At 39.7% G+C, this 25,266-nt stretch overlaps 1 protein-coding gene across 1 annotated transcript in view; it reads right to left on the minus strand.

The window, feature by feature from the left end:
* The window catches only part of TTC39C (tetratricopeptide repeat domain 39C), a 108,154-nt gene that overhangs the window by 59,757 nt on the left and 23,131 nt on the right, over nt 1–25,266 (minus strand). Inside the window, exon 2 of the mRNA XM_058692482.1 lies at nt 1,247–1,295. Coding sequence (XP_058548465.1) covers nt 1,247–1,295 — 49 coding nt within the window. The remainder of the gene's footprint in view (nt 1–1,246; nt 1,296–25,266) is intronic.

Consider the following 25,266-nt stretch of genomic DNA (forward strand, 5'->3'; position numbering starts at 1 on the left):
TTTGACTGGGTAAGGGCAATCCCCTTCTTGCTGAAAACCTGCAACTTTCACCAGTGAGAGTAAGGTTTCTGAGGATATGGATGGGCTCTAGGGGCAGACATGACACCTGATTCTTGGAAGGACCTAATGAACTCACAGTTGGCTCTCCATTCTCTATCCATTCATCAAGCCCTCCCCTTGGAATGGAGCCCTATCCATTCTAGGCCTCCTTGATAGGACTCTAATATACTCTCCCCTTGTAGCCAAACCAGACAACAGCCATCTTTGGTCAAGTCCCCCCACCACACTTTCTTTCCAAGCAGACCCAGCTCTGCCATAGCCTCCCTCCCCGCCTTCCTGCCCCACCTTTGGCTGGGTCTCCCTCACTGCCTCTGCAGTTAAGTGGGTATTCATGTAGTGCTTCCCACAGGGTACCATTTTCCTTAAAGTTGGAGGCTATGTTTTCCTGAAAACAGCAAGCCTTAAAAACTTTTGTCATATTCCCCAGCAGTAAGAGGAAATAAATAGCTTGAATGAAAACCTATGTCACCAGAAGCTGGTCTGGCGTCTGCAGTTGGGCACTGACAGCCTGTGTAGGACACATAAATTTGCAGATATCTTTCTAGATTTGAAATCTAAATGCTTTCTCTATTTTACTTTACTTGATCTCTATACATGATATTGATTACACACACACACACACACAATTGCTATTATACCATTCTAAGATAGCTATTTTTAATTTTGTGTTGCAAAGTGGTTTGTGAGATGTTATACGTATTTCTGGAAAAAAGCATCCAATTTTCAACATTGCTGAATTTTCTTTAAAAACCCAACTGCAACCTATTCCCTTCAATTCCTAAATACTAATATTTAAAAATGTAATAGTAACTAACAAATTTCAGCTATGCTAATTTAACTTGCCTTCCAGTCCACATTTAGTCAATGATTTTCAAGCACACCTTTAGTAACCAAAGCCTGATTTTTTTTTTTAAATCTCTACTGCAATTTGTTTTTTTTGGAAAGGTCTTTCCAATTATATATAAAAAAAAATTTTTTTGATTAAGAAAAACAGAATACTCTTCAAGGTATAAGCATTTTATTTTTAAAATTAAGGAAGAGTATATCTCACAGGTTTTGGTTAATAGGCAAAACTTGATTCCACTTTTAAATGCTAAAAGATCGCTATCTATACAGCTAGTCACTCTAAGACATACTTCATATACTTGTTTCCTTCACACCAACACCTCTCCCCATACCAACTTACCAAAAAACTGACGAAGCTGGCTCCAAAACTCATCAATGGGCTATGATTTCTGTTAAGGAAACAAAATTACGTTTAATGTATACTTTCATAAACATTTAATATATTAGGATCACTATATATTTCTAATAATTGGAGACACTAAGGTCTCAAAGCTGATTAAATTACCCTAAGAAAAAAGTTCGAGGCAAGAAAGTTCAGTCTACCTGACAGAATAGAATCTGCCCTTGATTTTTCAAAGCAAGGCACATAAGTCAAATTATAAGAGACTGCTTTAGTAACAAACATGACATCTACAAACACATGGCCAAAGGAAGATGATCAATATTCATCTTAAAAATGCAAAACAGGGGGCGCCTGGGTGGCGCAGTCGGTTAAGCGTCCGACTTCAGCCAGGTCACGATCTCGCGGTCCGTGAGTTCGAGCCCCGCGTCGGGCTCTGGGCCGATGGCTCGGAGCCTGGAGCCTGTTTCCGATTCTGTGTCTCCCTCTCTCTCTGCCCCTCCCCCGTTCATGCTCTGTCTCTCTCTGTCCCAAAAATAAATAAAAAATGTTGAAAAAAAAAATTTAAAAAAAAAAAAAAAATGCAAAACAGGTTCAAAACTTTACACACATAAAGTAACCATAATTTTTAAAGTAGATCAAAGGGTTTTACCACTGAGCCAACCTTGAAAACTCCCTCATTCTAGCTAAAAAAAAAAAAAACTTGAAGAATGCCTCCCGAGAGTCAGACACTCCCTGACTGTAATATAGTCATTATCCAATTACGTACATAAACCAAACAGAAACCAAATCAAACGAATGCCAATTCAAAAAATATAGGAATATAAACTTTCAAAATTCATAACTGTTAAAAAATCTAAATTTCCTTAAGTTGCACTAAAAGAGAAAACAAGTAGTAACTGCCTTCTTAAAAATAATGTTGATTTTTTAAATTATGTAGATAGCATATGGTCATTCTAAAAAAAGGAAAGAACAATACATTTAGTCAATCCCCTATAGGAAGTTTACTTTGTGTGCAGTGTGTCTGGGAAGGGGTGGACATGCACATTTGTATGTGTGTGCGTGTGTGTGTGTATGTATATATGTATGTATGTATGTGTACACACACACACAGATATATCCAATGGACATCTTTGTATCTGTATCTTTTCAGGCAAGTCCAATATATTCTTGGGATAAACTGCTAGAGATAGCATTACTGAGTCAAACAGTATGCACATCCATTTTCCTCTAGGGTCAGGGGAAGAGAGAGAAAGTAAGTAAGGGGGGAGGGTGGGGAAGTCCTGAAGGGAGGGGAAAGAGGTGGGGCGATAAGGAACCTGATTTATTTGGAATATCAACCTTCTGCTACATTTTTTCCCCATCTACTTAGTACTTACTCAAATTCTACAATAAATAACTTGTTTACCCCCACCTAATAGGATACTAAGCCAACAAGAAGAGAAGTAGGAAGATCAGTGCACTAGTGAAGAACCCCCACTAGCATTCATACCCATAAACCAAGCTCTAGCGGCACGTGTACAGCACACGATGAAGTCTGCTGTCCCTCTGTTCCTGCGCAATGTGGCAGCATAGATGGCGATTTTCCCATCCACAGCTCTGCACGGACATACCAGTATAGGCTCCTACCCAAATGTGGTTTGCATATGAGTATCCCCTCTAGAATGTTATTTTCTGCCCGTACCCCTTATCATCCTGTCTTACACACAACAGACATTCAACAGATATGAACAAGTGAAGGAATGAAAGATGTAGAACCCTGCTTTTCAGGAACAAACTCATTTCAATCAAGTGCGGATTAGCGTGGCTTTCCCCTTTCCTTGCTTACATGTTAACCCCTTTGCCATGTGAAAAAGGAAAGAAGCTGAAACTAGGGATATGCTTCTTGTTCTTGACCAAAATTAGGTTTCTGAGAGCCAAGGCTATTAATTATTCATGGTACTCTAGACTGGCCCTCAGTACTTCCCATACTGGCTTAGGTGAAAAACCAGCCAAATGGAAATGCTCTTCTCTCTTTGAAGTACAGTTTCTGCCAACCCCACAGCATCTGGCATGTTAGACGGCATACCCAGTACAATGAACCGGTCGATAAACGTGCAACCTCTCATATGCTACACAAGACCTGTTGTTTTAAGAATTTAACAAGGTTTGGGGTGCCTGGGTGACTCAGTCGCTTAAGGGTCAACTTTGGCTCAGGTCATGATTTCACGGTTCATGAATTCAAGCCCCACATTAGGCTCTCTGCTGTCAGAGGGGAGCTTGCTTCAGATCCTCTGTTTCTCTCCTTCTCTGTCTCTCTGCCCCTGCCCCACTCTCACTCAAAAATAAACATTAAAATAAAACTTAAAAAAAATGAATTTAACAAGGGTCACTTGACTTTTTAACCCTATGTTAATTTACCTTATCTTGATCAATTTTGGCCAACAGATGTGTTTCTACATAAAACTTACGCATTTGGGGGATTTGGAAATGTTCCCAAAGATTAGAAGTATCATTATTTTAAAACTGAATCTAAGGAAGAAGAAAGAGGCTCATAGCTCACCTCAATATGCTCATATTAGGAACCAATAAACAATGATCCAAACACAAGGGGAGTAAGGATATCATGTAAAGACCAAGTATAAAGGTAAGCATTAGAACCAAAATACAAACCTTCTTAAATACCAGAAAGTAGATAAAACAACAGAGGTGGGGACAAGTGAAGCCGACCACATGGTGAAAACCTCCCTTATTTAAAGAAGGGATTATGTAGGGATATATATACATTTGCTAATATTGAAAAAAACAGATGGAATAACTTACAATTAAAAAAAATAGATACCTACGAGGTAAGAGAAGGAATAGGGAAGAAGAAACAAGGATAGAAACAAAGCTTCTTTGTAGACACTTTGTTTTGTAGATTAGACTTTGGGATCATGTAAATATCCCTAAACAGCAAAATTAATGTACCTAAAGGCGAATCCAGTTGGTAAAATAACCACACAGAACTATTCCAAGGGACTTTAGAACACAATAACCTGACAGTGCATTTTCATTATGAAATATTCTTAAAAATAGACCCCAAAAGATGGCAAAAATAGGTTTTTTTCAGTAATCACATTCTCTCCAGTCAAGTTGGTATTGCCATTCTAAGGCTGCTGGGGATGTAGTTTGTGACAAAGCGATGGGTAGGTATGTTGCTGTTTGTTGGGACTCAGGACTTTGTGCATAGGAAAAAGAATGTAGTTAATTAAAAACCCTATAGCTTAGGATATAAAGTCTTGGTTTTATCTTTTAAAAAATAAATATTTCTGTCTACTGAAAAGCCTAGAAGTAGCACCACCAGCAGCCCTGAGCGGGTCTAGCACCCTCTCTAAATACATTAAGTAAAAGAGATTGTGGGTCTTTGAAGAAATGGTTGATTCTGGGTCAGGGGTAAAAAATGTTCAAGAACAGCCTGGAGTTATCTTATTAGAGCAGAAAGCTAGGCAGTTTAAAAGCTATATTAGGGTTTTGAAGAGGTTCCCACTATGCAAACATGGAACAATAATCCCTAGTGAGAGTAAAAACAGCAATAGTTTGAAACATCATATAAAGTTAAACCATAAATCCAAAATGATATTTTAATTAACAGCAAGACTACCACCACCACCAACACTGCTCTCAATGCCTATGGAGGATCTTAAGGAACCAATGCATTATTTTGAAAACTCATTAAAAAGAGAGTAAGCATTTATCCCGTCTTTTCTCTATGGACTCAGAGTAATGAATTAGTTGGGTAGGAGGGCAGTTCCTCCACAAAAATTTCCTGGGATAATAAATGAAAAGCAAATGATAGAATCAGTGTCTCATTGTGGATCTCCTCATGAAATAATGGATATGAGAGACAGGGGAACATATTAAACACCACCATGCTGATACAATCAGCAATATCCAAGCTGCAGGAAACTCTATAGGACAAAGATCCTAGTTTCCTCAATGACAAGAAAAAAATATATGAGTAGAGGGAAAGAAACTGATAAGGGAATCTCTAAAATAAAAGGTTTAAAATACAACAGACACATAAAACACATATAAGAGACATGTGTGTATGTATGTATGAGTGTGTGTATGTATATGTATACATATATATGTATACATATACATACATATATACGTATATATATACACACATACACACACACACACTCATACATACCCATAACAATGAGAATATGAAACAAAAATCACAATAGCACAAAATTACTAATTATCTGTAAGGATAACTCTAACAAAGACCTGCAATACTGCCACACTAAAAACTCAAAACATTACTAAAAAAAAAAAAAACACTAAAGACCTAAATCAGGGTTTCTTAACATTTGAGTCAGATAACTTTTCATTCTGGGGGCTGTCCTATGAGCTGTAGCATGTTGAGCTGCGTCCTTATCCCCTATCTACAAGATGCCAGTACCACACAGCCACCCTCCCAACCACAGATGTGACAACAAAAATGTCTCCTAATATCACCAAATGTCCTCTGGGAGCAAATTGACCTTGGTTGTGAACCACTAATATAGAGATATATAATTTTTATGAATTATAATTCAATATTGTTACAATGTTAATTTCTCTAAACTGATTTACAGCTTCAATGCAATCCAGAGCAAAATCCCTGGGGTGTGTATGGAGGGAGGTGGTATTGAAAAGTTGATTCTAAAATCTACATGGAAGGGGGACCTGGCTGGCTCAATTGGTGGAGCCTGCAACTCTTGATCTCTGGGTTGTAGGTTTGAGCCCCACACTGGATATAGAGATTACTTAAAAATAAAATCTTTAAAAAAAAAAATCTACATGGAAAGGACAAATACTTACAATGGACAAATCAAATTTGAAGAACAACAACAAAGCTGGACACCTGACATCAAAACTTAATCAAGAATTTCTATTCACTCATAAGAGATTGAAAAAGACAATCACAGATAGTTGCAATCCACTTATTCAAAAAAAGCTGATCCTCAGAATATATGAATTTCCCAGAATCAGTAAAAAATGACAACCCAGTAAAAAACGGGCAAAAGTCTTGAATAGCCACTTCACTTTTGTGGATATCTGAAAGTCAATAAGCATATTAAGCAGTGCTGAAAAACAATGGAAAATATCAATCAAAATTGCAATGAAATACCACCACACTCTCATCAGATTGGCCATACTCACGAGGACTAACATCACCAAGTGTTAATGAGAATGTGGAGCAAGGGGAATTCTCATACACTGCTTAGTAATACCTACTAAAAATAAACATACGCCTGTCCCATGATCCTGTAACTTCATTCCTCAGTATACATATGTATACACAGATTATGCCCTCAAAAGACATGTATGTCATGTTAATAGTACTATTCATAATAGCCTCGAACTAGAAACAGAATGAATATACTGAAATTATTTGATGCATTCAATGAAATGGAATAGTTCACAGCTATGAAAACAAACTACTGCTAAGTATAATAACATGAATAAATTTCATACATAATCTTGAGTAAAAAAAAATCCAGGCACAAGAGTATATGATTTCACTGATAGGAAGTTGAAAACCACTGTTTGGGGTACCTAGGTGGCTCAGTCAGTTAAGTGTCTGACTCTTGATCTCAGCTCCGGTCTTGATCTCAGGGTCATGAGTTCAGCCCTGCACTGGGTTCTGCACTGAGCTCCACCTGAGGCATGTAGCCTACTTTATAGGAGAAAAAAAACAAAACAAAACACCTTCTGACCTCTGACAACAGAGGTCAGAACAGTGGTATCTTTGGGGAGATTATCGACTAAGAAGGAGCTCAAGGGAAGATGCTGGAATGCTGGAAATATCCTATAACTTTATCTGGGTTTAAGTAGTAACACTGTGATGTTTACCCATGTATACATTCCTCACTATATGTAAACTTTTCCTTATGAAAAAGAAAAAATTAAAAAGAAAAATCTGATAAATGATCACTGCAGGCATTTGATGATATCAGTGAATCCTCATTTTTTTAGGTATGGCTACATTTTAAAAACTATTTTTTAGAGGCGTATTAGAAAAAGGCACCTGGGTGGCTCAGTCGGTTGGGTGTCCGACTTCGGCTCGGGTCATGATCTTGCAGTTTGTGAGTTTGAGCCCCACGTCGGGCTCTGTACTGACAGCTCAGAGCCTGGAGCCTGCTTTGGATTCTGTGTCTCCCTCTCTCTCTCTCTGCCTCTCCCCTGCTCATGCTCTGTCTCTCTCTGTCTCAAAAATAAATAAAACATTTAAAAAAAGAAAAAGAAAAGTATTTACAGATAAATGATGACTGGGATTTGTTTCAAAAATATATTGAGGGGCACCTGGGTGGCTCAGTCAGTTGAGTGTCCGACTTTGGCTTAAGTCATGAACTCACGGTTCGTGAGTTCAAGCTCCACATTGGGCTCTGTGCTGACAGCTCAGAGCCTGGAGCCTGCTTTGGATTCTGTGTCTCCCTCTCCTTCTGCCCCTTCCCTGCTTGCATAGTTTCTCTGTCAAAAATAAACATTAAATATATATATATATACACATACATATATATATACATATATATATATTATATACATATATATATACATAATTGAGGTAAGAGGATTAAAAGTGATAAGTATAGATAAAACAAGATTGGCCATCACTTAATTACTGAGGTTGGCTGACCACAACATGGGGATTGATTAAACTATTTTATGTACTTAAGAAGATGTAGGTTATTTTCAAAATAAAAAATTAAAAAGCAAACACAAATAAAAATCCTCTGCAAAGAGGCCTTTTGGAATCCTCTTCGATGAGAAGGCTTCTTACGGTCATTACCACCGTTTGCCTTTTGAAAATGAATCATCAGTAGTAATAAAATGGCTCCAGATTTTTCTCTGTATAAAAAGGCAGAAAACCGGGGCGCCTGGGTGGCGCAGTCGGTTAAGCGTCCGACTTCAGCCAGGTCACGATCTCGTGGTCCGTGAGTTCGAGCCCCACGTCAGGCTCTGGGCTGACGGCTCGGAGCCTGGAGCCTGTTTCCGATTCTGTGTCTCCCTCTCTCTCTGCCCCTCCCCCGTTCATGCTCTGTCTCTCTCTGTCCCAAAAATAAATAAAAAACGTTGAAAAAAAAATTAAAAAAAAAAGGCAGAAAACCTATTGCAAATACAAAGGAGCAATTGATCGTCTTTTCCTCAATTCATCAACACTGCCAAAGTTTGAAGAAATGTTTCTCTAGGATATTAAAACCTAGACTGATGAAAATTTTATCTCCTAAAATACAGAGGAAGAAAATGTATGCATCTGATTCTCAAAGGAATATTTTTTCCATTAAATAAATGGGCATAATTACTATATGTCAGTCCCTAACTGAACATGCTTTTCTCAAAGATTTTACCTCCTAACACAATGGCAAATGGCTTGCAGTTTTTAAACTTTTGATTTTTGAAAATGTTCTATATTTATACAATGTTGAGTTCTTAGAAGAATTCCCCAAAAGGACTTTTCTCCCTTCAAATGTGCGGGGAGATTGGAAACTACCCAGGGCCACCGGAAGCTAATCAGCCATGGCAACCATCCTCACCTTTCACTGCAGCCCAGAGATCCCAGATTTGAGGGTCAAAGAAAGAATCACATAAATTCACTCCCCACTGCTCTTAAGGGTGCTGTGCCTTTTCTGTGACCCAGGTTGCTCATGTGACCCATGTTTTAAAAATCACAGTTCCAGAGGACGATAGGAGCAATCAAGGTATTGACTGCCTTTGTAGATGCCTCCTTGCCTTCAGAAACAAAAACAAAACCTTTGGTAACAAGTGATATCCTCTGCTCTGTGTGGTGGTGTTTCCATGGGCACTAGAGTGGGACAAAACTGGTTCAGTACTTCATCTTTCTTTCTGAAAGTAAACAGTGCCAACAAAAGAAAAAGCTAAGTGCATGAAGCCATTCATTGCAACATCATCCACGATAGGAAAAACCTAAGTTTAAAAAGCTGTCTACATAAGGGAAAAGCTTCATGACATGGATTTGGAAATGATTTCTTGAAAAGCACAGGTAACAAAAGTGAAAAATAAATTGGACTATATCTAAATAAAAATTGTACAAAGGACATAATCAACAGTGAAAAGGCAACAGCAGCCCACAGACCAGGAGAAAATATTTTCAAATTATCTGGTAAGGGGTTAACATCCAGACTATACAAGTAACTCCTACAACTCAACAACCACCACCAATCCAATCAAGAAATGGGCAAAACAGGTGTCTAGGTGGCTCAGTTGGTGAAGCATCTGACTCTTGACTTTGGCTCAGATCATGATCTCACGGTTTGTGAGTTTGTGCTCACAGTGTAGAGCCTGCTTGAGATTCTTTCTCCTTCAAGATAAACTTAAAAAAAAAAAAAAGTGGGCAAAGACTTGAAAAGACATTTCTCCAAAGAATATATATCAACAGCCAATAAGTACACAAAAGATGCTCGTCACTGATCATTAAGGACATGCAAATCAAAACCATAATGAAATACCACCTTACACCCATTATGATGGCTATAATGAGAGAAGGAAAATGCAAGTGTTAATGAGGATGTGGAAAAACAGTAACCCTTGTACACAGTTGGTGGGGGTGTAAAATGCAGCCATGATGGAAAACAGAAAGGCAGTTCCTTAAAACATTAGAAATGAAATTATTGTATAGCCCAGCAATTCCAACTCTGCGTATATGCCCAAAAGAACCGAAATCAGGAACTCAAACAGATATCTGTATGCCCTGTTCTAGCAGCATTATTCACAGTTAACCAAAATGTGGAAATCACAAAGGCAGACGAATGTATAAGAATGTTGTATATACATACAATGGAATATTATTCAGCCTTAAAAAGGAAAGAAACTCTGACTCGTGCTGGAACATAGACGAGTCTTGAGCATGTTATGCTACGTGAAATAAGGCAGTCACAAAAAGAGTACTGTGTGATTCCGCTTACAGAAGGTACCTGCAATCATCAGATTCAGAGAGATAGGAAGCAGAGTGGTGGTTGACAGGGGCTGGGGGCAGGGAAGAATGTTGAGTTGTTTCATGGGTGCCAAGTTTCAGTTTTGCGAGATAAAGACTTCTGGAGATGGGTCAAACCATAATGCTAATGTGTTTAACTAAAGGGCACACTTAAAAGTGGTTCAGATGGTAAATGTCATGTGTATTTTATGACAATCCAAAAAATTGTTTGAAAATGTACAGCATGTCTGCAATACAATCAATGCCTCATGAAATAACCACATAGAATCTTACAACCTAGAAAAATGCCTGTGACAGAATGTAATGTACAAAAGTTCCATGTACACAGTGTTCCAATATGTATAGACAATAAAACAATGAAAATACTTGCGGCGGGGGGGGGGGGGGGGGGGGGGGGGGGGGGGGGGGGCAATAGGATTCACGGTGATTTTATCCAATGATTAAGTGTATGTGTGTGGGAGGATAAACAGTCACGACAACAACTGCACTAATCATCTGTTTCAATAACGTCATTGTGGACACTCTCCCTACATTCAGACACCTTTTACAGAGAAAAATGCATCATTTAAGTCAATTTACTTGCTCTAAGTACTCCGTGATTCAGTTGTTGCTTTGATACAATTTCTCAACAGAATATACCATCCAGTTAACCAAACAGAATAATGGAGCAATTCAAGAGCAGTAGACAAAGCCTGCTTCCGTGGGAGTGAGGTATTCACTGAGTGGCAAGCCGAGGTCTGGAGGTGCCTCACTGTGGCCCAGGGTACTGTTAGCACAGGGCTAACAGACAAACAGTTGCAAATGAAGGGAGAGATACATACAGGAGGTTGCTCCCTCAAATAGTCTCTGTTTTCCAAAAATGAATGCATAGGATTTGGAGATTTCCTTCTATATTAAAGGCAGTAGGCCATCAAATAAAATCACAGGATTTCTTGCTTTTTGAACTAATTATCTTATTTATTTTTAAAATGAAATCTTCCCTCTATCAAGATGACTATTCCCACCCTGACAAGAAAAAAAACTAAACTCTTTATTCCAAGGCCTTTTGAGGAAAGCTGTGGTAAAAACTAAAATATGCCGAAGCCAGTACTAAATAGACAAAGCCTTGAACAGTCTAAATTTCACAGGACACAGGATACCTGACTGTAGACCTCATAACTTGCACTTGTACTTCCTGGGCTATTATGTCAATTTCACTGTCCTATATTCCAAGCCCTCTTTGAGTACACCGTGTTAACAATCAATAGAGAAGATTAGTCTGACTCTTCTGCAATGAAGGGTTTCCCAAATAGACTGACCTTACTTTTCTACCCCACTCAGAAATGGGAAACACCTTTATGGTGAGCTAGCTGAAAAGCTCAATCTTGATCTGAAGATGTTGCAGCAACAACACAGAAAGGAACATCTAGACTGCCAGGGCCAGAGAACATGCCAGTTTTTATCACTCGCCAACGAAAGAGACCAAAAGATTCATCTCTACTCCCACTGTGACAGCGACAAAGAACAGCAACGTTTCCAGCCCCTTCTTGCTCTTGCATTTGTTCAATAAACATGCGTGAATGAGAGCCGCCTTCCTGTGCAGAAAAAGAAAAGGGGCCTCCACAGTGATGAGGAAAAAGCTCAGACCCACAAGTCTAAGAAGAAAAGTACCCTCTTCTCTCAGATGGCGGTCGAGAAAAATGAAACGTGAAAAACAAAATGTTTCTCTTGACATGATTTGTAATAGTTAACATTCTTCAAAAAGGAAAAAATCTAATTTATTCTAAAAGCATCTTAGTTAAGAAAGTCCTACAAAGGTTTCCTTCATGTATAACACAAAGCATCCATAGAGGTCTCATATACGAATGGAGATCATTGGTACAAAGTTCCCTTCTGAAGCTTGTTACAAGGGCATCTGGGTGGCTCAGTCGGTTGAGTGTCCGACTTTGGCTCCGGTCATGATCTCATGGTTCATGGGTTTGAGCCCCGCGTCGGGCTCTCTGCTGACAGCTCAGAGCCTAGAGCCTGCTTCAGATTCTGTGTCTCCCTCTCTCTCTGCCCCTCCCCTGCTCATACTCTATCTCAAAAATAAACATTGGGAAAAAAAACTTTGAAGCTTGTTACAAATCAGGTTATAAAATTCATTATCTGTCATTTTTTTGAAAGTCACTTCCACAGTAATAGCAATGGATCTATCCCATTGTATCCTAATATCCTAAGTTTCCACTTAGGATCTATCCCACTGTATCCCAAAATATCCTAAGTTTCATCCTCCAGGTCCATGCACCCTGCTGCTCCACAGCTTCTAAGTCTCTGGAATAAATTTCCAATTTTATTTTTTTTAATGCTTATTTAGAAAGTGGGGACAAAGAAAGAGAGAGAATCCCAAGCACTGACAGCATGAAGCCCAACCTGGGGCTTGATCCCACAAACCACAAGACCATGACCCAAGCCAAAATCAAGACTTGGACGCTCAACTGGCTGAGCCACCCAGCTGCCCAATTTCCATTTTCAAAGCAGCTTCCCGTAGCATAGAGTTGATTCAGAGCCTGTTCACTGGTTAAACTGTCAACCCTATTCAAGCCACACACTTATGAGAGTAATTAGGAAAGTGGGCCCAATCACAAACAATACAATTCACCATCAAAGTCAAAGAAATAGATGGCTTTTCTACATTGCTCCTTCCATTCTTCATAATAGATTTATGAGAAAACTATAAATTTTACTTAAAAAAACAACAAAGGTAGGTTTTTAAAAAGCAGGGTATTTAATTTTAAAATCACGTACCCAACTCTTAACCAATAATGTTCTGCAGTTTAAAAGAAAATAAATGAAAAGTGAGGTCTTCTATACATGGTGCTGGAAGAAAAATTCTAATAAACCTTTTGTTTCATTCACCCACTGAAAATACATTCACTGCATACCAAGTATACAACAGGCACTGTGCTATACGGTGAAGAAACAAAGATGAACAAGAACATGCGTGCTCTTCAAGGAAACTAGTAAGTCCACTTTGGCTGCTGGAGACATTCCAGTAACAATAAATGTGCTGGAAAGTGGGCAGCTGGTTGCTACCTTTACACAGTCATTCTCTGTCATCCTATTTTTCGTGGATGAATGAGGCTCTCTCCAACACCATATTTTATGAAGTCTAAAAAAAGCTACTTGCCATCTTTTTAAGTTTGTTTATTTTTGAGAGAGAGAGAGAAAGAGAGCGAGCAAGAGAGCGCGCACGCACACACACAAGCAGGGGAAGGGCTGATGCTGACAGCTAACAGCCCAGTGTGGGGCTCGAACTCACAAACCGCAAGATCGTGTCCTGAGCCAAAGTGGGACGCTTAAGCAACTGAGCCACCCACGTACCCTTACTTGACACCTTTGATTTCTTCTTCTCCAGTGTTCTTTTGAAAAAGGACGTATTAATAAACCTCCACTCTCTTCCACAGCTCTGTATTTTAATTCTCTGCAGAAAAAGATTTGATATTTGACATCTGCCCCATTATTTGTTTGCATAAACGTAAACCATGAGAGTGGGAATACCATCTCGGCCACGTGCTGCTGTCCTGACCACGCAGCACAGAATGTGGCATATAAACAGGCTCCCAGCATAGAGCTGTTTCACAAACCAACCAGCTCTTACCAAATCCACTCTTCACGACATTTCATCTAATGGACCTTCCTCCACAGGTTCCAAAAAATTACCAGATAGAAGACTGTCCTCAACCTGAGCCCATAAAATCTGCTTTCACTAACAATAAAAGTGCTTGCTTCTTTTATCAGAAAGGAGCAGTGGGGGAATTTCACGGGAAGGCTGTATTCTTACTTTTCAGACACAGTTCAAAGCATGGTCCTTGGGAAACTTTTCATCTAAAGGACATGACAGCATGTCTGTCACAATGCTGATCATCACAGTCACATGGCTTGTGACAGACGAGTGTTGGGAACAGGTGCAGCCTTCTGTTCAGACTTGTGTTTATGATATACCTACTCTTCTTGGGGATATGGGAGCCTTAAGCACACCACCAGCTGACCCCAGGGACACTCCACTTCCGATCACAGACATCTGCAGGCCAGGGGACGCCAGTCCCCAGGGAGCGACCACTCCTGTGTGTGCTGCAATGTCTGCACTCACAGCCGCTGCAGTTGTCTTACCATTTACTTTTGTTACATTAACTGCCTGTGAAGCAGCCTTCCTCTTACTGAGAAACCTTTGTAACTCACCAGCTGGCACTAAGGAGCCATGAAAGACTCTGCTGTAAGCAGTGCAGCCATCAGTTTGTGGCAGGCACGAGAGGACTTGCTGATGGTAGGCTGAGACTCTGGGTCACCAACTCCACTTAGGGGCAAAACACGCAGGGGCCTTGGTCTATTCCTACACCTTAGCATAGTAAGTATCTACTAGCAGATAATTAACAAGCCACTCTACCCGGCACTCTGAAAAAAGTAACTAGACCCTAGATCCTTACGTCCTATGGACAACTGTTCTGATGGGTGCATTTCTAGACATATGTACATTTTTAAAAAAAATTTTCAAGTTAGTTAACATACGGTGTAGTCTTGGCTTCAGGAGTAGAACCCAGTGATTCATGTCTTACATATGAAACCCAGCACTCATCCCCAAAAGCGCCCTCCTTAATGCCCATGGCCCATTTAACCCACCCCACCCCCCACATACACACGCCCCTCCAGCAACCCTCAGTTTGTTCTCTGCATTTAAGAGTCTCTTACGGATGGGGCGCCTGGGTGGCTCAGTCGGTTGAGTGTCTGACTTCAACTCAGGTCATGATCTCACAGTTCATGAGTTCAAGCCCCACGTCAGGCTTTGTGCTGACAGCTCAGAGCCTGGAGCCTGCTTCAGATTGTGTGTGTCCCCCTCTCTCTGCCCCTCCCCTGTTTACGCTCTGTGTCTCTCTCAAAAATAAACATTAAAAAAAAAAGTCTCTTATGGTTTGCCTCCTTCTCTGTATCTTATTTTTTCTTCCTTTCCCCTATGTTCATCTGTTGAGTTTCTCAAATTCCACGAGTGAAATCATAGGATATCTGTCTTTCTTTGACTGACTTATTTTGCTTAGCATAATACCATCCAATTCCATCCACACTGTTGCAAATGGCAAGATTTCAAACTTCATCACTGAGTCGTATTCCATTATATACATATATATATACATATATATGTATATATGTATATATATATATACACATATACACATACACACACACACACACCATATCTTCTTAATTCACTCATCAGTTGATGGACATTTAGGCTCTTTCCATAATTTGGCTGTTGTCAATGGCACTATTAACACTGGGTTCCACATGCCCCTTCAAATTAGCTTTTTTGTATCCTTTGGATAAATTCCTAGTAATGCAATTGCTGGGCTGTAAGGTATTCTATTTTTAATTTTTTGACAACCTCCATACTATTTTCCAAGGTGGCTGCACCAGCTTGAATTCCCACCAGCAGTGCAAAAGGATTCCCCTTTCTCTGCATCCTTACCAACACATGTGGTTGCCTGAGTTGTTAATGTTAGCCATTCTGACCAGTGTGAGGTAGTATCTCATTGTGGTTTTGATTTGTATTTCCCTGATGATGAGTGTTGTTGAGCATCTTTTCACGTGTCTGTTAGCCATCTGGATGTCTTCTTTGGAGAAGTGTCTACTCATGTCTTCTGCCCATTTCTTCACTGGATGATTTGTTTTTTGGTGTTGAGTTTGGTAAGTTCTTTATAGATTTTGGACACTAACCCTTTATCCGATGCATCATTTGCAAGTATCTTCTCCCATTCTTAGACATATGGACATTAAGAATGCACCTTTTGCATATGGCGAGATGCTCCTCAGAGCCACTGTGGTCTTTTAAAATACAAGCAGCTTCTATAAGTATATGGCAAAAACAAATTTCACTTCTTGGGCTTGTCTCTGGTATCCCACAGATTCAGGGGTACACCTCAGAACTTGGGATGGAGGGAGCTTTGGGGAACAACTACAAAAGAGAAATGGTGAGCAGGGCAGAGGACATGGAGGGTCTGGCTGGGTCGGAGGCCAGAAAGCCGAAAACTGGATTGCTGAGTGCCACCTCTCACAGAGCCCCAAATGGTGGCCCGGCACCTAGCCACAAAGGCCTGTGAGGACAGAGAGGAGGAAAGCCTGAGAAAGGGAAACAAAAGTCAAATAAAAGCCAGAGAAACTAGTTTGGCCCTGAGTCCCCATCTTTTAACTTCCAAATGATTTCTTGAATTAGAATTAATGTGACAGACTATTTAATAAACTGATATTTACAAATAAAGTTTGTCTTGCTACATGCAAAAGAATGAAACTGGACCACTTTCTTACACCATACACAAAAAGAAACTCAAAATAGACTAAGAAGCTAAATGTAAGACCTGAGGCCATAAAACTCCTAGAAGAAAATATAGGCAGTAATCTCTTGGCTATAGCAATATTTTTCTGGCTTTGTCTCCTCAGGCAAAGGAAACAAAAGCAAAAACAGACAACTGAGACTACACCAAAATAAAAAGCTTTTGCACAGCAAAGAAAACCATCAACAAAACGAAAAGGCAACCTACTGAATGGGAGAGGATACTTGCAAAGGCTATATCCAGTAAGAGGTTAATAACCAAAATATATAAAGAACTCCTACAACTTGATACCAGAAAAATAATAATCCAAATAAAAAATGGGCAGGGGACCTGAACAGACATTTTTCCCAAGAACACAAACAGATGGCCAACAGAGACCCATGAAAAGATGTTCAACACCACTACTCATCAGGGAAATGCAAATCAAAACCATAATGAGATATCACGGCACATCAGTCAGAATGGCTAGTATCAAAAACAAAAAACAAAATAACAACAAAAAAACAAGCGTTGGTGAGAATGTGGAGAAGTGGGAACCCTCGTGCACTGTTGGTGAGAATGCAAACTGGTGCAGCCAACGTGGAAAACAGTATGGAGGTTCCTCAAAAAATTAAAAATAGAAATACCATACAACCCAGTATTTCTACTTCTTGGTATTTACTCAAAGGAAACAAAAACACTAATTCAAAAAGGTATATGCACTTGTATGTTTAGTGCAGCATTATTTACAATAGCCAAGATATGGAAGCAACCTAAGCATCCATCGACAGATAAGCAAAGAAGATGTGGTATATATACACGGTGGAGTATTAGTCAGCCATAAGAACAATGAACCCAGAGAGCATTACGCTGACATCAGACTGAAAAAATACCATACGTTTTCACTTAAATGTGGAATCTAAAATACAAATGAATAAACAAAACAGAAATAGACTCAAATACAGAGAACTGGTGGTTGCCAGAGGGAAGGCGAGTGGGGGGATAAGTAAAAGGGATTAAGAGGAACAATCTAACAGTTATAAAATAAACCACAGGAATAAAAAGTACAGTGTATGAAATATAGTCAGTGATATTGTAATATTATAGATATAGCCAATGATTTTAATAACTTTAGTGATAGGCGGTAACTACATTTATCGTGATGAGCACTTCATAATGTACAGAATTGCTGAATCACTGTTTGCATACCTGCAAAGAATGTAATATCGTATGTCAATATACTTCTATAAAAATATTAAGTTTGTCTTGAGACAAGGCAGGGAAAACATAAAAGGTCTCCATTTAACATCCTTTTCCATTATTACTTTATCCTGTCAAATTTCCAGGTCAAAATAAAAACATTGAGAAGGGAGTATCATGTTCTCTTGCCGTGGGCTTTGGCACCCGGGGTTCCACTGCGTGAGACGCTGACCTCCTTCCACACCTCTTTCCTCACCAGTTCCTATGCTCATCCTCCAGGCCTCAGTCCAAAGAGTGCTGGTTCCAGATTGCCCTTCCTGGTCTCTCACATCAGTCTGGAGCCTTCCTCTGGGCTCACACTGCTCCTTGGCCTTTGCCCTTCAGAGTCCTACTCACCTATTATTGCTTTTCCCACCTGAACGGTACCTAGCACTGGGTATGGCATCTGGAAGGCCCTTGAGGGGTATTCAAAAGAATTCAAGAGTGAATGAATGAATGAATGAATGAATGAGTGGCAGGACAAACAAGTAACTAGAAGAAGGTAGTAGGGAAAGTGATATCTAGAAGGTTATTAAAGGGGGCCATGTGATAGGTGAAATTATTTTTTTATGTTGTAAAGCTATTTTACTGAGTGAAGAAATTAAATAGTGCCTGGTATGCAGCAGGTAAAATACAAGTATTTACCACACAAAGTTAACAAATAGTGAATTCATCTAAATAAAGAAAAGATCTTTTCCATGCCTAAGAAGCTACTCCTAAAAACAGGATTAATACTTGCAGAGTCTTTCAAGTACACAAAATGTTTAAAGTGATTTGCTTTTATTATTAATTCTCCTTAAAAAAATTATTCTACAAGTATATTTCTTGACTTGTTCACCTTTAGGACAGGTGATTTGAAAGTCCACTTACGAAAATAAAAACAAATTCAAATGGCAATCCTCGATACTTCCCATGAAATTGGTATCTGAAGAGATACTGTTATGATTTTTTAATAAACTGGATTACAATAAACCAAAAAGCAGTATCTACTCAAAGTTACACGAAAATTAACTGCTATCTGGGAAGAAGAGAGGTAGGAAAAAAGTTACCTGTTTTAATGAAAACTTTACATTTAATTCAAATGTTTATCACATCACTCTTTTTAAAGTAACAAGTAATTCAAATCAGAATGGTAAAAGCCTTAAATTTCCCACTCATAGCAGTATGAAGTATGACTGCCTTCAGGCTATGTGCAGCCTTGCATAAATGAACAAGGGCAGCAAGTAAAAACACATTTTTTTAAAGTAGTTAGAAATAGGGTATTCAACTGAATTTAACAAATCAATTCACACTCAAGTCCTTAAATGCTTAGGCAATTATCAGTGTCTTCCAGTTTATCAAGTATTTCAAAATCACAACACCAAATAACACATTTGGGAAAGTACACATATCAAACTCACTGGCTTATTAGTCTCAAACAAATTATTAAACTACAATGCTATATTTTTTTATTTCTATTCTAGTAGAGGCATTATCAGACCACAAAATTATACACAGGAGTGACAGATAAAGCCTCCCTACAAGAGGTTCTGTTCAATGGAATTTTTTTTTTCTTTTTTTTTTTTTTTGTCCAGGTTAAAGTCACTGTGTTGATATCTGGGAAAGCTCTATAGTGCAGATAAAAACAAACAGGCACTGTTTCAACTAAACATGGCTAAATGAATAAGCCAGTGTTCCACCTTCATATCGTCTCCTTAACTTCCTTTAGTGGTCCCATCTCCAATATAGAGCTATTATATTTTACAATGATCTGTCATGGTTCCAAATATTAACACCAGGAGATATTTCCTTCTTCAACAGTTTTACTAGAAAGTATCAAATATCTCCTGTACGTCCAGTGTTGAACTATTATAGAAATAGGAAGTGATCTCTTGCTGGGGACTTTCTGAAGAAATGCAGTGTATAAAATATTGGTCATTTGCTTCTCCATTAAAATGTGTCTTATTACCAAAAAAAAGTATCAAATAAAGCTACAGATAAGTTTGTTTGGTTTTGCTGTTGTTGTGATAACACAGGCTTTCCTCTCTGTGCACCATCTGTCTTGCTGCTACAAAAAGAAATAAAGAAGGAAGAGAGGGAAGGTGGGAGGAAGAGAGGGAGGGAGATAAGGGGGAAAAAATACTGTAAGTCTAAGAATGATATATAGATGCCATGATTTTTGAGGAAAAAATGGTGTTAAATACATATTAAAGTTGAGGAAGTTGTATAACTAAAAAATTCACAATTTACAAAAGGAATTATGAGCTTAACACATCTTTTTTTTAAACTGCAGACTTTATTAAGCTAGGGTTTTGAGCAGGGCAGTATGAGTGTTATGCTAAAATTCTATATAATATAGAAGCCAATATTGAGACAGCCAAATATTTCAGTACCAATTATCCATTAAATATTGTGACACAAAAGTCAAATTATTTAGGGGCGCCCTTAAGTGTCTGACTCTTGGTTTCAGCTCAGGTCATGATCTCATGGTTTGTGGGGTGGAGCCCCACACCAGGCTCTTTGCTGACAGTGCAGAGCCAGCTTGGGATCCGTCCCCCTTGTTCTCTGCCTCTCCCCCGCTCATGCTCACTCACTCTCACAAAAATAATCTTTAAAAAAAAAAAAAAAAGTCAAATTATTTAAAACTAAAAGAAAACACATTCAAGTGGATTTTTTCTGAAGAAGCATGGTGGACGTATTACTTTGTTCATATGCATTGAAAATACACATTTATAGTGACTGATGGGAATACAAACTGGTACAAACCTTTTGGAAAGTTCTATCTTTCAAGAAAATTAAAAATGTATCTGAGAATCTACCATATGAAAAATGAAATGCAGAAAAATATTTTTGCACAAAGATGTTTGTAGTACTATATATATTATTATCCCCAGCAAGACCCACTGAACCCTGAACTCAGGAATGACCCCCTGAATTCAGGACTGCTCTCCTCAACTTGGGAAACTGAGAAGCTTCAACCAAACTGTCCATTTCATCTTTTAGAAACTAACAAATTGCTGGGCAGGAAAATAAATATTTGAGGACAGGAAGGTCTGGACATGTTACTTTAGCTTCAATATAATGTTAAAAAATCACCCTCGGGGCGCCTGGGTGGCTCAGTCAGTTGAGCGTCCGACTTCGGCTCAGGTCACCATCTCACAGTTCGTGAGTTCGAGCCCCACGTCAGGCTTTGTGCTCACAGCTCAGAGCCTAGAGCCTGCTTCGGATTCTATGTCTTCCTCTCTCTCTGTTCCTCCCCTGCTCACACTTTGTCTCTCTCTCAAAAATAAACAAACATTAAAAAAAATTAAAAAAAAAAATCACCCTCTATTCATTCCAAGCCCCAATAAAATAAGCCTGCTTACCTCGGGGGTTCAGGTTCGGGAGTTACCGTTTTGGAATTATTCCACATGAACATGATCTCCTTATTTCTACCAATAAAGATGACTTTCCAAGGGAACCCCACCTGGTATAGTCTCTGTAACTCGCCAAGGAGTGGACCCACCTTGGTCTGGTAATAGTATCAGAGAGAAGAATACTAAAATGTTGGTGAATAGAGACGGTTAAACCGTATATTCACTTAAGCAAAATATTACTTTACACCCCCCGCCAAAAGTAGTAACCAAAGAATGCTTGTTCCAGTGTGTATGGGAAAGCACGGGCTTCAGAAAATGGCCCTGAGTTAAAATATCTCCACTTGACCATGGACTGGCAGTGTGACCTGGAGTAGGATATACTGTAAACCCTTAGCTGGAGTTTCTTCATTTAAAATTCTGATACAATTATAATGACTTAAATGGGTGTAATAAGTAAATAAGTATTTAAAAAGCCTAGTCTAGGGGCGCCTGGGTGGCTCAGTCGGTTAAGCGTCCGACTTCGGCTCAGGTCATGATCTCACGGTCCGTGAGTTCGAGCCCCGCGTCGGGCTCTGTGCTGACTGCTCAGAGCCTGGAGCCTGTTTCAGATTCTGTGTCTCCCTCTCTCTGACCCTCCCCCGTTCATGCTCTGTCTCTGTCTCAAAAATAAACATTAAAAAAAAAATTTTTTTTAAAAAGCCTAGTCTGAAACTTGGCACATAGCAATCATGCAATAAACCAGATACCCCACCATGATAGGTGAAAAAGCAGAATTCCAAGTAGCATGTGAAGTATGACAAACTATGGAGAAACCTTCACAATGGAAATATCCTACAATGTTCTCTATGAGTAATGGGACTAAAGAGTGACTTTTCTTCTTTCTACTTGTCTTTGTCTACATTATCAACAAAGAAGCATGAATCTCCTCTGCGATGTAAAAAGCTTTTTAATTTAATCAACGTAAGTCATGGTTTTAAAATATGCATGTAAAAGTAATTAACTACTAAGTATTGGTATTTTAAATCTTCATCCATTTACATTTTCAAAACATTACAAATATCTTTTGAGCACCTATATGTACCAAGCACTGTTCAGGCACTGAAATAAGACCGCTATGCATGGAGCTGATGTTCCACAGTGGGAAGACAGAGAACAAATACATATTTATCGCTAAATCATCAGTTCTAGAACTGATCCTACAAGCACTTTTAAAATGGTGTTCTTGCCATTTATTACATACTTGCAGAAAAAAACAAAATACATCATAAAAATTTAAGTTACAATTTGTTTTCTTAAAAGTCACAAGAAGACAGTGTATTGGAGCAGTGTTTTCACTATGCATTCAAATCTCCCCTTGTTAAAATGCAGAATCTCATTCGGGTGGTCTGGGGTGAGGCCTGAGCTGCTTTCTACTGGTAACAGACCCCTGAATGATACCGATGCTGCTGGGCCCATAACCACGCTTAGAGGAACAAAGTTTTAGAGGCATGGTTAGGATTTTTGTTTCTAAAAAGCGCTAAGTGGATAATGCTGGCAGACAGTTTTGCTAAATGATGTACCCTATATTCTCATGTAAAAAGAAAATTTGAAGGCATTGCTAATACTTCTCTACCTGAAATAAAAAATTCTTCTATTGATTAGGGTCTGCTTTGTTGCACCAATTTAAGATCCCCAAAGTATCTCTCAGTCTTCCTGTTACGATCACTACCTCCGTGTCCTCTCAGAGGCTTTTGGGAGCAGAGGGTCCCATCTTTTCCTTTTCTTCTGTATTTCCCTCATACCAGTCTCCCTCCACCTCGGGCCTCACCTCTCATGATTGAACTCCCCCAGACTCCAGTCCACACCGAACCGCCAGAAAAGCAGTGTTCCCTGTGGATACTTCTCCACATGCCATCTGCCCTTGACCAGTGCCTGTCTCTTTCCACCGCACAGGAGAACAAACTACCACCACTGCTGGACGTTCACATCCCCCGCCCCCCAAGCCCCGCCAACCTGACCCTCCCTGGCTTTACTTCTCATTTCTTCTTCCAGGAGAGCTCTGCTCCAGCTCTGCAAATCTTCAAGCCCTTAACCACCCGACACTGCTGATACCCTCTCGAGACTCTGCACGTTCTCCCCACTCCTCTTCACACCCCATTCAAATCCTGAAAAAAATCTAACTTTTTCCAGGAAGCCTCTCTGTGAGGTGTACCCATGCTGTGCCCAAGACGGAAACCAAATTCTTGGGTTCATACCATGCAATTGGCGACATGGGTTATTAGACTCCCACACACACTAAACTATCCTGTCAACCTCCGTTACAGAAGTTTCATTCCCATAGGTTAAAAAAAAAAAAAAGCCACCAGCTGGCGGTAAAAGACTTTTGGCAAGAATGCATGCTGTCCTGACCTAAGATGCGCTAACGGTAGAGGCTGCGGTAACATGCCTGGCAGGAATTCCGGCAAATGGCTTGCAGATGCAAAACTGTCCCTCTGACGCTGAGCCTGCTGTGCTCACATTAAAGCTCAACATTTCCAATGTCTCTCCCAATCTGAGAGCCGCCCCGGGGCCTCCCCCTCTCCCCCCGCATCTCTCCGTGCACCCCCACTCAGGGACTTCTATGGGTCTGAGAGTGAGTGACAGCACTGGACCGCAGCTCCATAAGCTCAGACTATGAGATGGTTGAGCAGCCACAGTCCCAAGCGGCAGACTGGCAGCTGTCCGGGAAGCCTCCAGAGTCCCTGGCCTCCCACCTGGCACTTGGTCCCAGTATCGCAGGCTCAGTACGTGCTCAGAGGCTCTGATGTTTCTCCATCCTCTTATTTTTCAGTGTGCTAAGTGCTCTAATAATAACTTGTTTCTCTAAGTATTCAGGTCTAAGGTAGGGAGGAGTGGGTAGGAAGTAAGGAATGACGTCACCCAGTAGTTTTTGATTTCACTTTTTCAACACACACTGCTTCAATTTTCCAGCTAGCTCTATAAGTTGTATTTCCTGCTACTCTCTGTTTCATAAATGTGTATCTTTCACATGTGTATGTTGTGTAACCCCAGCTAGACTAAGTTTCTTGAGGCCAGAGACTAGTTTATCACTGCAGGCTCTGCACACAGGAATCTTTGAGAGGCACGGTACCTGCTCACAGATTACTCATGGAGGCTCCCACCATGCTTCAGAGCACAGGGGATTTTCAATACCTGACTGGCTAAATGAAAAATCCCTGAGACCCTAAATAGCATTAGGCACACTACTCATTTATGCTGCATCAGTACAAACAAGGTATTTTTGCTCTTTTTTAAAGTCTTTTTAGGTCTTAAAATCAAAATTATATTCTATTTAAATTTTTTTTTTCAACATTTTTTATTTATTTTTGGGACAGAGAGAGACAGAGCATGAACGGGGGAGGGGCAGAGAGAGAGGGAGACACAGAATCGGAAACAGGCTCCAGGCTCCGAGCCATCAGCCCAGAGCCTGACGCGGGGCTCGAACTCACGGACCGCGAGATCGTGACCTGGCTGAAGTCGGACGCTTAACCGACTGCGCCACCCAGGCGCCCCCAAAATTATATTCTATTTAAGAAAGGAGAGACAGTTCAAGACAAATCTATAAGCCCCTGTAAAGCTCCCAGGAGAGATCTGGCAATATACAACACTGATCCTTCTACCAAACAATTCCACATCTAGATATATATCCAGATACATGTTTTGCATGTATAAGACATGTACCAAGATGTTCGCTAAAACACTGTTAGGGACCCTAGAAATGGAACTCACTCAAATAGTTATTGGTAACAACTACATCATCTGTATATACAACAAAATGCTACGTTGAACAGTTAAAATGATTATACTTAATTTATATACTTTATATATACATATACTCATATATACATATACATAGATACATACACACATATGTATACATATATATACACATGAGTATATGTATGCGTGTGTATGTATATGTGTATACACACACATATATAAACAAACCCAGGTAGACTTCAAAAAAATTTTAAATGGGTGAAAAATGCAAAGTGCAAAAGATACTCATTATGGACACTTAAAAACACAAACCTATATATTGTTTATGGAGCGGGACCTGCAATAAAGGTATAAATGTGGACAGCAAAGACCCACACCAACACGAGGATAGCAGGGCTGCCTCTGGGGAGGAAGAGAAGG

This window comes from Neofelis nebulosa, chromosome 11 (genome assembly GCF_028018385.1).
Source record: "Neofelis nebulosa isolate mNeoNeb1 chromosome 11, mNeoNeb1.pri, whole genome shotgun sequence".
Lineage (NCBI taxonomy): Eukaryota > Metazoa > Chordata > Mammalia > Carnivora > Felidae > Neofelis > Neofelis nebulosa.